This window comes from Labeo rohita, chromosome 8 (genome assembly GCF_022985175.1).
Source record: "Labeo rohita strain BAU-BD-2019 chromosome 8, IGBB_LRoh.1.0, whole genome shotgun sequence".
In the NCBI taxonomy this organism is placed as follows: Eukaryota; Metazoa; Chordata; class Actinopteri; order Cypriniformes; family Cyprinidae; genus Labeo; species Labeo rohita.
Window position 1 is genome coordinate 25,682,064 of NC_066876.1, and position 13,182 is coordinate 25,695,245.

The 13,182-nt window shown below is 37.2% G+C and overlaps 1 protein-coding gene across 2 annotated transcripts in view; it reads left to right on the forward strand.

The window, feature by feature from the left end:
• faf1 (Fas (TNFRSF6) associated factor 1) overlaps window positions 1-13,182 on the forward strand; it is a 98,341-nt gene that overhangs the window by 38,925 nt on the left and 46,234 nt on the right. For both annotated transcript variants that reach the window (XM_051117132.1, XM_051117133.1), the window contains exons 8-11: window positions 669-755; window positions 11,621-11,716; window positions 12,874-12,997; window positions 13,072-13,135. In XM_051117132.1, coding sequence (XP_050973089.1) covers window positions 669-755; window positions 11,621-11,716; window positions 12,874-12,997; window positions 13,072-13,135 — 371 coding nt within the window. The remainder of the gene's footprint in view (window positions 1-668; window positions 756-11,620; window positions 11,717-12,873; window positions 12,998-13,071; window positions 13,136-13,182) is intronic.

Here is a 13,182-nt window from a genome sequence, read left to right on the forward strand (position 1 = left end):
CTCTTTCAACCCTGCTTCATGTCCTTTGTTTTCACAAGCATATTGCAGCCATCGTTTCTGCCTCCGTGGGCACGAGTCCTCAGTCTGGCAGAGGAAACATGTCCACTCAGTGCGCTGGCGGTGGGATTTGGCTATGCGCTATGAGGGCTTTTCGCCACAATGGCTAGTTTTCTCTGCCTCTGTATCTAGCGCCGCGGGGTAGCGCATTCTCTGGGGATAATGCACTAGAATCTGCGGTCCATCCAGCTCTGGACGATGCCTGCTTTGATCACCACCGTCCTCCGCACATCAGCCTGGCGTTGGGCTTTAAACCAACAGCAGCGTAGGAGCGGGGGCCAACATCAACTGTTTAAATGCACGCAATGTTATTAAGTGCAGTTACACAGGGGTGAATAGCGGAAGGGAAATACTGTCCATTTTTCGAGTGAAGGCTGTTGGCATTGGGCATTAGGACAGGCATCTGTGGAATTTGGAGAACACGGGGCTTATTTCCACTGCTTGCCTTTTCTCCCTCCCATCACAGTTACTTATATCTTAGCTATAATAGCAGGTACACTTTGTGTTCTGATAGTGTCTAGAGAAGTGTTTGTGGAATAAACAAATGTGTTTGTAGATTGTGTTGTATTCTTGTACCTGTTATCTGATATTTTTGTCTCTTCATATCTCAGGTGAAAAGGAACATTTCAGACCTGACAAACATCCCAGTGCGGCATCAACAGTGGGATGGCTGGCCTGCCTCTGCCTCAGATGACTCGGTATGTTTTTTTCCCTCTCTCTTAGTTTTTTTTTTTTTAATCCTGTGATGATTGTGCACCTGTCTGTCATTCCAGTTTAATTAAAAACTGCACTTGTTTAATAATTATTATATTGAGAATAAATTAAGAATAGTAGAAGTGTCACCATGCCCCAACTAGGGCTGCACGATAAATCGCATTTGATTGTCGTGCACATCTCCTCAGTAAAGCCGGTTCTGTGATTACTAGTAAATCTCCATCACGTGCGTTCAGCTGGTGCGGCAATGAATACACAGAGCCGTAAATCACTGACAAGTTACGCAATACCACGTTCATAAACGCAGATGATCGCATTCGCATGTGATTTATCGTGCAGCCCTAGTCCCAACTATATACAGTGCCTTGCGAAAGTATTCATACCCCTTAATTTTTTTCATGTTTTGTTATGTTGCAGCCTTATCTTAAACCGCTTTAAATTACTTTTTCCCACATCAATTTACACTCCATACAGCATAATGACGAAGCAAAAAACTGATTTGTGACAACTTTGCAAATTTATTACAAATAAAACACTGAAATAAGTACATTGCATAACTCAGTACTTAGTTTAAGCACCTTTAAAGCCTCAAGTGTTTTTGGGTATGATGCGACAAGCTTTGCACATCTGCATTTGGCAATTTTCTGCCAGTCTTCGCCTCTCAAGCTCTGTCAGCTTTGATGGGGGCTGGCAGACGTTTTCAGGTTTCTCCAGAAATATTTGATTGCGTTCAAGTCAAGGCTTTGGCTGGGCCACTCGAAGACATTCACAGAGTTGTCTATAAGCCACTCTTGCTGTGTGCTTGGGGGCATTTTCCTGTTGGAAGGTGAACCTTCTGCCCATTCTGAGGTTCTGAATGCTCTAGATTGGGTTTTCATTAAGGCTATCTCAATATTTTGGTGCATTGAGATTTCCTTCTCCTCTGATGAGTCCCTCAGTACCTGCTGCTGAAAAACAGCCCCACAGCAGCATGAGGCTGCTACCAGCACACTTTACTTTTGGGATGGTACTCTGCAGGTAATGAACAGTGCTTGGTTTCCTTCCAACATGATGCTTGGAATTGAGGTTCTTCAGATGAGAGAATCTGGTTTCTCACAGTCTGAAGGTCCTTTAGGTGCTTTTTTGTAAATTCCAAGTGGGTTTTCATGTGTCTTCACTGAAGAGAGGATTGAGTTTGGCCACACCGCCATAAAGACAAGATTGGTGGAGTGTTGCAGTGATGTTTGTTCTTCTGTAAGTTTCTTCCATCTGCATATATGATCATGGAGCTCAACTAGAGTGAACATCAGCTTCTTGGTCACCAGTATTATCAAGCCCCTTCTCCACCAATTGCTCAGTTTGGCCAGGAGGCCAGCTTTAGGAAAAGTCGTAGTTGATCAAAGCGTCTTCCATTATGGATAATGGAGGCTACATGCTTCTGTGAACCTTCAATGTAGCAGAATTTTTTTCTGAGATCTTCCCCAGATCTGTGCCTTGATGCAAGCTGGTTTCTGAGCTCTACAGGCAGTTATTTTGACCTCAGGGCTTGGTTTTTCGTCTGATATGCATTTTCCAAGTCATACTCATTCAAATGAATTTGCCACAGTTTAACGCCACCCTTAAGTGTAGTAACATCTACAAGCAATATGAGTGCTCATGAGTTGAATTTCAAGTGTCCCAGAAAAGGGTATGAATACTTATGCAATGAAATCATTTCAGTTTTTTGTTTCTAATAAATTTGCAAAGTTGTTACAAACCTGTTTTGTGCTTTGTCTTTATGGTGTATGGAGTGTAATACTTTCGCAAGGCACTGTATATATGATGAAATAAAGCTTTTGGCAGTATTAAACTGAGATTTGGACCAAAGACAGACCAGCTAAAGTTCTTCTTGTTAGTCACTTGGCTATCCCTGCCCTCAGAAAAATCTCATTGGCCCCAAGTCCTGCATTGCATAAACTCTATTAACTTCAAGTTTGTTCTGTTTTGCTATAATTGTTGCATTGTAGTGTGAAATGACAAATTACATGACAAAAAATGCCTTAGTTAGGACTGTAAGAAAACAAATTTCTTATATTAGTAGACAAATTAAACAGAATATTTTCTTCTTTTCTATAGTGGTTTAAGTATTACCCAATGTGAAAGTAAGATGTTGGTGCTAATTAAGATGTCACAGAGCAGCTCCTCTCCTTGTCCTCTCTGTGTGGACATTACAGCTCATGTAGTGGGGGGTCAGTGACCTTTCCCGCCCTGTTCTGTGCTCCCAGCCTTTCAGTACGACTCGTTCACAGTGATCAGAGACGGCCTTAACACCGAACCCTGAGGAACCCCACCTCCCAGCTTAGACATCTGCGATAATCATCTGTAGAATAACCATGGGAACTTTTTCTTTACTCATCACTAGTCATTGTGCAACTGACCAGTTAAGCATGGAAGTTGCCCTTGTGTTTTAAACCATTTTTCTTAGGTCTGTGCTTGTCATTGTGTCGTCATTTACTATCAGGTGCCTAATTGAGGGCAAGTACGATTTCAAAGGGAGTGGCTTAATGAACAAACCTGTTTTTTGAGCATTGTTTGTTTCAGGTGTTGAACGTTTTTCTCCCCTCCCTCCCCCTCCCCCACCTCCATATCTGCATTGTCATCTTTCAAAAGAGTAAAATGTATCCGGCCACTATTAAGATGGTTTTGGTTACCACTATTTTAAAGAACAAAATAAAACATAAAACCCTGTGACTACTTAGTATTTGAGAGTACCAGAACAAAAGACTACGACCCCATTGTCAGTAGCTTTATGAGCAGTGTTTCACAGAACTCTTTAACAATGACTGCATTGTTTATTTTCAGTGTGCACTTGTAAGGCTCATGTATCTCACCCATTGCATTTAGCTCATATTGTGAAAAGGGCGGCTGGAGAGATTGTTTCGTCCTTCAGCGAAAAGCACAACAGACACAAGGTCACTGAATTACACCCTCTCACCACAGACTGCCCACTTGAGTCGGGCCACTTCAGGGCTGAAGTGCACTCACTGAAGACCTCAACCCACAATCTTGTTTTTTGATGAAGAGGGCACCACTCATGAATACACTTTAAGGCACATTAAACCGTTAATGCCCAAGCAGTGATTGGTTATGTGTGGTCGTCGTGCACTTGGCCACAGACCAGCTTTCCACCTCAGCTCGTGTTGGCTTATAGGGAGGGACGTATTATTAAAGCACCAGTCTTAATAATGGCCCCCCGGCCCTTATTGAAATGCCTAGCCGTGCATTAGACGCAAAGCTCTTGCATGGCAGGCAGGCCGATTTTTGCGCGTATCTCATTAACCTTCCCTCATCTCCTGGGATTTGTACCAATAAACATGACAGCCCAGGCTTAGAAATACATTTACCAGCAGTCTGAGTCAATGCCTACTCCGCTGTGCTTTCATTACCCTTCGCTCGCTCCTATATAGCGCATAGTCTTTCCGTGCTCCCTTCTACCTCATAACGGTGAAAAATGAAAATCTGATCAGTAGTCAGTTTACATTTCGCCAACTGAGCTTTTAAGCATATTGGTTTTGAAGGAGCTAGCAACAGGTTTGTTTGTTTTGTTTTTTTTCTTGTATTGTCGAAATGGATTGAATTTAATATATTAATCAGTTTCAAAGGGAACGTATACTTGGCTCTCAGTGCGTCTTCTGTATTCGTGTTTTGTATTACTGTCAGAGAGTCAAATGAAGAAGATATGGTTTGATTTTGATCCTTTCATACAGTGAAACTGTTTAACCAGTTAACATTTAAACAGTGCGGTCGTTTTAACTGGATTTGTGATTAGCATTGTAAATTTGTCTCCAGGGAGAAAGGGATTACAATGTAAAAATCAGCGTACCTTCTTATGCCTTTTGAATCTGTGGGTGGATCTTAGCGGTTGTCTTGACGTCCCTATGCAGTGTCTGTAAATTCAAAGGAGGCTGTTTACCATAGTCATGTTTTAGCCCTTGTTTGTTTGAGTGGGTGTAGTCGGGATGCGTGTGGTGTGTTTGAGGGGCTGACACAGGCTTCTTCATATGGCAGGCCACTGGAGGACTGCTGTTTGCAGGCTGTGTTTGGCATTAACCGCCCAAACTTCGATATCTTTTCTGCCCGAACTTAGGCTGCACTATTTTGTTGAATCTTTCTATTATATTCTGAAGATTTATGTAAATGATGTCAGTTCATCACGCTTATGTAAATAGAGCAATCATAAAAATTTGATTTGAGATTGATTGACGGTGCATTGTCCCCTCACCGCTATTGTTTAAAAATGTCCCGGCGTCAAATTGTAGCTCATGGTCTTGTTTGTTTTATTTGTTCTCTTAATTTAGGCTCCTAATTGGTCCATTTCCCACCTCTGAGTTCCCTTTGTCACACACGCACATCCTGAGCCAAAACTCTTTTGAGCTCTTTTCATATTTCACTGCCAGCCTCGTGGAGCACCTATGGGAATGATTGACAACTTCTGGAACGTCCTTATTAGAGTCTTTTCCCCCTTAATTGCTGACATTTATCCAGTGTTTCTTGGTGTTTGCTAATGTATTACTGCTGCTGCTCTCTGAGGGTCTCCGTGGCCCACGGCTGTTATGGGCTTTCGGCGTCACAGACCTGCGGAGGCGGCTTATTGGGCCTGCTGGTTGCCGTAGCGACGAGGCTCAGCTCTAAGCCCATACAGAGCCCCTTGTGAGATTGCTGTCTGCAGGTGAAGTTCTTCCGAGAGAGAGGTATATACACTCTTATATTGCCAATCTTCTGTCTTCAGAAGCGCCAACTTGCTGTTGGGCTCCACTCCCTGTCCCTTACTGGAGCCGTCTGACATAAATCATGCTTTACATGTTTAGATCAACACCTTGTTGTATTTAACAGTGGGTAATGGTGATCTGTCATATGCTGGTGAAATAGATCTGGAGTGTTTGATTTTGAAATGGAGGGGGGGTTTTATTCATCCTCCCTGTTTTTTGTAAATACTTTTTTGACTTTTTACAATTTTTCACACTGCATGGGAGATAGAAGATTTGGACACTATTTTAATTTGTACACTGTACATAAACCTAAGCATTAATAATTATAATAATAATATTAATACTGCTTTTCAAAAGTTTGTGATCAGTAAGATTTTTAATGTTTTTTTTTTTTTTTTTACGTTTATTTGATTAAAAATACCGAAAAAATGTAATATTGTGAAATATTATTGCAATTTAAAATAGTGGTTTTCTATTTTAATATACTTTAAAATAAAATTTATTCATGTGATGCAAAGCTGAATTTTTAGCATCATTACTTCAGTCTTCAGTGTCAAATGATTCTTCAAAAATCATTCTAATATGCTGATTTATTATCAGTGTTAGAAACAGTTGTGCTGATTAATATTTTTATTTTATTTTGGAACCTTTTTCAGGGTTCTTTGCATAAAACATTAAAAAGATCAGCATTTATTCAAAATAGGAATCTTTTGTAACGATATACACAACTGTTCAAACTTTGGGGTCAGTAATTTTTTTCTTTCTTTATTTGTTTGAAAGAAATTAATACTTTTAATTCAGCAAGGATGTGTTAAATTGATTAAAAAAAAGTGCTAAAGACTTGTTAGAAAAGAAATCTGAATCCTGAAAAAAGTGTCACAGGTTCCAAAAAAATAGTTAGCAGCATGATTCCAGACATGTTTCCAACAATGATAATATTAGCATATTAAAATGATTTCTGAAGGATCATTTGACACTGAACACTGAGGTAATGATGCTAAAAATTCAGCTTTGCACCACAGAAATAAATTATATTTTAATGTATACTGAAATAGAAAACTGTTATTTTCAATAATTTTCAATAATATTTAATAGTTATTATATTTAATAATTAAATATTTAATTTAATAGTATTACTTTCTACTTCTATTATGAAATATATTGCAATTTAAAATAACAGTTTTCTATTTTAATATACTTTAAAATATAATTTATTGTTATAAATGTGTTTATATATATATATATATATATATATATATATATATATATATATATGTATGTGTGTGTGTGTATGTTTATTATGTGTATGTTATATTATTTTAAAATTTACATTTTACATTACATTTTAGATTATTCTTGCCATACACACACACACACACAAATATACACATATTTACTCTACTTATAAGTAAGTAAATGTAAGTAAAGTAATGCATTTAATTCATTTAATGTTTGGAAATGTTAGTATTTCAAATAATATTTTATATTATTGAACTATTAATATTTTGACACGGAGATTCTCGCTACTAATAAAATTATAACATTTTGTTATTCTAAGAGGCATTTTTTTGTCATCTGCCACTAACATCCAGCAAATCGTAGCAGTTACAGATAACACCTTAAACAGGTGAAAACAAAACATCGCCTAGCCTATTCACACTTTTTTTTTCTCGAACGGCTTAGTTCTGAAGGGTTCACTGGGCATTTTAAACACTGTATTTGACCCTAGATCTTAATCAAGACTGACACCTCTTCAAACCCCAACCTGAAAGGGTCCAACAGGTGTTTAGGGTGGGGCTTCTTGTTTTTCTTTTCTTTTCTGGACTCCACACTCTCTCGCTTTTTTTCGCGCTCTGTAGCTCTCTTGTCCTCATCTATCAAAGAAGGCAGGCACAAGGTGCAGCTTGGGGCTCTCGGACGACTAGAGCAGCTGTCAGCAGTAATTATCTCCTTCACAGCCTGAGAGATGGAGAACGACAACAAATAGCTGAAAACAACCAAAAGGAGAAGTAAAAGGAAAAAGTTGGTCAGAGAAATATGATTAGTCTATGTTAGATGAAGTAGGAGAATTTCTAAGGTGAAACAGGGAAAGAGAAATGGAATTCCTCTTTTGCATAGTGCTCAGTGCTAGGGGCTTTAATGCAAGTGTTAATGAAAGGGGACCAAAAGAGGAGGATTTTGTTCTTTGTTTGGAGGTGGAGAGGGAGGTGTGGAAAGATGAGGGGGTGACCTCTCCCCTGTACCCTGCGGCTCTGAGCACGCACACACTTAAGCACCAAGACGCACTCATACCGTTAGGTAATGGGGTCAGAACATGGAAGTTTTACCACTTTAAGTGCCCTAATTCTACCCTGCTTAAGTGTTAAATGGGATATATTATGAAAAACAGGATTTGCCTTGTTTGTTTTAAAGGGATAGTTTACCCAAAAATGAAAATTCTGTTATTAATTACTTACTCTCATGTCATTCCAAACCCGTAAGACCTTCGTTCATCTTCAGAACACAGATTGAGATATTTTTGATGAAATCCGAGAGCTTTTTGATCCTGCATAGACAGCAATGCAACTGACATGTTCAAGGCCCAAAAAGGTAGTAAGGATATCACTGAAAAGTCCATGTGACATCAGTGGTTAATTACTTTATTAAATAATTTCTTCTCTTCTATGTCAGTCCTCGATGTGCATTAACAGTTGAACCACTGATGTCACAAGGACTATTTTAACAATGTCCTTACTACCTTTCTGGGCCTTGAACATGTTAGTTGCATTGCTGTCTATGCAGGGTCAGAAAGCTCTTGGATTTCATCAAAAATATCTTCATTTGCCATCGAAGATGAACGAAGATCTTACGGGTTTGGAACGACGTGAGGGTGAGCTGGTGATCTCTACATTTTCTCTGGCCTCGGTTGCTTTGATCCTCCTGCGAAAAGAACATGGTTGGTGTTTGGACAGTGCTTTTGTTTGTGTCACCCAACAGTACTGTACATTGTCTCTCTGTACAGGCAGTCTGTCTTTAATTAGTCCTTGTAGAAGAGAAACACTGTCTGTGATTCTTCTCTCTGTGTGGGCCTTCACAAAGAAAGAGAGAGTGTGTTGTGTGTTTGTGTGTTTTGGGGGAGTTAGCGCCCTGTTGAAGTACTTGACACTCTGAAATCCTCTCGGAGTTGCATTATGGGATATTATGGCGCTTAAACCAAAGCTTCTTTACACTTAATCTGTTATGTCTGTTTAATTAATACCAAGACGTGACATCGGTCTTGGTATGTCTGAAATTTGTTAAACTTTGTTTCTTTTTAAGATAGGTGCCATGGTTCATTTTAATTTGTTGGCTTTTGTAGGAATAAATTAAACATAAGAATAATTTGCCAATGCAACTATTCTTTTAACTTTTAAAATTCAAGTGTAATCATTTTATTTATTTAAAAAAAAAAAAAAAAAAAAAAGAATTCATAAAGAATTTTTTCAGACTAGTGGACAGAAAACATCCAAAATCTTCTAAGAGTTTCTTTTATGATACTTTATCTATTTGCGTCTGTAGATTTCAATTACAGTGCATATCTTTAAAGGTCTTTTTCTCAAAATGAGATTTTCCTGCACGGAGCTAGGAACACTTATATACAGCAAACTTTACAGTTTTATTCCTATCTATATTCTGAAGGTTTTTACTGAGGGGTTTGTTCATATATAATTTGCCTGGCTTTATACAACATTTTATTCCTTAGAAAAAAAAGAAAAAAAAAAATCGTCTCTGTGGTCAATGCCAATAGCCTTGTGGTTAGTGCGTTGACATACAGCGCTCCCGGTGACCCGAGTTCGATTCCCGTCTCGAGGTCCTTTGCTGATCCTGCTTCCCTCTCTCCTCCCACTGCTTTCCTGTCATCTCTCCTACTGTCCCATCTAAGAAAAAAAAAAAAAAACCTCTCTGTGAAAACTTTTCACTCTAATATGCCAATAAAGACATAAGAAATAAGAATTTTGAATCTGGCTTTATCCAATGTTAATACTTTTGTTCTAAAAGGTTATACAATTTAGCACATTTTTAAAAAATAAATTTTAATTTAATTTGCTTATTTAAACAACATTTCAGAAACCTTGTAATGCAAAAAATGTTTTTATTTCTTAATGTAACTGAGTAAGTGGTGATACGTATTAGTGAAATCAGTCTTGATATGTCTTAAACTTGTTAAACTTTTCCTATCTTTCTGTATAATTTTTTTTAGGAAAAAAATTCAGTAAATTAGATGCTATGGTTTGTTTACGTTTATAATTTCCTGCATGATCACCAACATGTGCGCATGTTCTAAAGGCTAGGCAAATGCAACTACTCTTTTAACTTTTTAAAACTCAAGTTTAAGAATTTTTATTTATTTAAAAAAAAAAAAAAAAGAAATTCATATCAAGACACTACAGGAAAATCACTGTTTTTTAATGCACTGTTCATTATTGTTATTTTGGTGTTTCATAAAAAATTTTCTAACCACTGGAAAGAAAACATCCAAAATACACTTTTAAAAGTTTCTTGTACAACACTTTATCTGTTTGCGTCTATAGATTTTAATTACAATTCATATCTTTAAAGGCCATTTTCTCCAAATTAGATTTTTCTCCTAAACTGAGCCAAATATCTCCACTTCAGTAACACTTACATACACCAAACTTAACAGCTAAGTTTTATTCTTATGTATTTTCTGAAGGTTTTTACAGAGGGGATTGTTCATATATAATTTGCCTGGGTTTATACAACATTTTATTCCTTAAAAAATGGAGAAAAAGGTAAAAATGGAAAAAAAGATAATCCAAAACCTGTAAAAACTCTAATGTGTCAACAAAATGAAATAAGTTTTAATAAATAAATTTTGAACCTGACTTTATCTGATGTTGAGATTTTTGTTCTAGAAGATTATGGAAATTAGCACGCTTTTTAATTAATTTTAATCTCATTTGCATATTTAAACATAACATTTCAGAAAACATGTAATGCAAAAAATGTTTTTATTTCTTAATGTAATCAATCAACTGCGTTAGTGGTGATATGTATTAGTTTACAGCTGATCATTTTTGTTTAAATGTCAGATGTGCAGAGCAATTTTAATTTATTATTATTATTATTATTATTATTATTACTTTATATTTTATTTTAATTTATTTTGTGCTCAGTTTGCTATCTGAATTTTCAGGGGTTTTTTAATATTTGTTTTGATCTTAAAAAAAAAAAAAAAAGTAATTCATACAAACAGTACATTAAGCATTTCAACTGCTATGTCCTGTTGTTCAAATGGTTATTGGGTGCAATTTCTTTTGAGTCACATCTAATGATTTATTTAAATTGGAAGAACCAATAGCTGTTTGAAAAAAGGTGATAAACTGGTAAACATATTATAGTATATGAAATTAAAAGAGGACCAGAGCCCCCTGCAGTCACGTAGCCATCTTTTTCTGTCTCCTTTTATTTTACTTTCCCCTGATGTATCTGTATGGCTACTTTAGATGGGATTAAGACAGGCCAAGAGCTGTAACACAAGTATGTTATCATTACCGTTGATATAAAGTATAGACCGCTTATGGTCATTTAGGTATTGAAAATGAATATGTAAAAACAGACTGCGATTATAGTGTGTAATTGGTAATGTCAGGTAAGAGTCGAGAGAATAGACCTCTGCGCTTTCGCTCCAGGGAGTTATGAGTGTGTGTGTATGTGTGTATGGGGCTGGTCTGTAATGAGTCCCTGTAGTGTGGAGTGCTGCTGACATTTCCACTCTAGCCTGAGAGTTAATGAGGTACTCAGGCCTTCACCAGCAGCTCACCGTATGCTGCTTGAGATGCTCTTTAGAGTGCCAAACAGACAGTACCTTTATCATGAAGCAGAGAAACCCTGCGTAGATGAGTACTGGTGGTCTGTGCAAACTTCCCTGGGAATTGCAATCTTAAAGGAATAGTTCACCTCAAATTCTATCATTGTTGTCTCCTCATGATAACTTCATGAATGTTAGTAATGATAGCTTTATATAACTTCAAGCAGTGGTCTTTTGATTTACAAAAATGATGGGTTTCGCTTTACATACAACAAAAAGGTTTTGAAAACAATGCTGAAATGTCTAATAAAGCAGTTTTCTTTTTTTACAGATGACTCTGGCCTCCAGTGGAATCAGTTACCCCTGCCACCACCTGACTGTGTGCAGAAGATCTTCCCCTGCGCTCACGGTGGACCAGACAGATGAGGTAAAGCAGAACACCACTACAATGACAGCAAATCTGCTGTCTTTTACCTGTAGATGAGATCCATGAAGAAGTTGTTTCTCTCGTAATTTGTACGTTTATATATTTAATTTCTGCTGTTTTTGTTTTTAGTTTTTCAACATATTGAAAGCCAGCATGTGATGCCAGTTTTGGCAATTCTAATGTTTTGTGGGGTTTTTAATTAGAGTGCTCTTCTCAGCCAAAATGGATAAATGATTGCCATTTTTGTCTTTAATGAGAAACTCATTGTTGGAATAGAAATGCAGTCCCGGACTGAATTGATGAAATAACATGTAGTGGGCACAGGGATCGCTGTCGAGTTGCCAGGCGTAACACTGCAGCCAGACTTGCCCCTGTGTTTCAAGTCTGATGGCAATCTTTCAACAGATTGGCAACTATTACATAGTTGCACCCTTCATATTAGGTTTGGTCCCCAGTGCAGAATTAAAATGGGAACTATATTGTGAACTATTATACTTTATGGAATGTAAATGGGCGGTCACTATTATAGGAATTTCTGGCTGACACTAATAGCTACTGCTTTTGTTGTCGCCACATCTTTTTTTTCCCTTGAATGTAAACATAAATACCTTTCAGTGAAATTAAGATTTGAAATTAGGTTTATCATTTTGATATACAGTAGATTTTTTTTTTTTTTGTAGTTTTAGAACCTTGCATTGAAGCAAATCTTTAAAGGCATAGTTCACCCAAAAATAAAAATTCTGTTATTAATTATTCACCCTCATGTCGTTCCAAACCCTTAAGACCTTTATTCATCTTTGGGACACAAATTAAGATATTTTGGATGAAATCTGAGAGTTTTCTGATCTTGCATTGACAGCAATGCAACTGACACGTTTAAGGCCCAGAAAGGTAGTAAGAACATCATTAAAATAGTCCATGTGACATCAGTGGTTTAGCTGTGATTTTATGAAGCTGCAAGAATACTTTTTGTGCACAAAGAAAACAAAAATAAATTCATTTATTTATTTAATTTTCTTGTCAAACTATATTTTGGTTTAGATCCCTGGTTTAGATAATTCATTGGTGTGATCACAGATGAATTGTGCATCTGTTTTTGTCAAATTACTGTTTTGTTTTGTTTTTTTTTAAAGAAATTGCCTCTGTGTCTGTTACAGTGCACAGATGTCCACATGGTCAGTGACAGCGAGGGAGATGATTTCGAGGACGCACCTGAATTTGGTGTTGATGAATCTGAAATCTTTGGCATGGGAAGCTCGAGTTGTCGAAAGTCTCCGATGAGTAAGTTATACTGAACCATGAAGGAATGGTGTTTACTGGATGCCCATATTAATATATTTTTCATCTTTCCGCAGTGCCAGAGAACAGTGAAAATGAGGGTGATGCCTTACTGCACTTTACTGCTGAATTTTCTAGAAGGTGAGATCCCTGGACAAAGTAACATTTGTAATCCAATTTCACTAAAG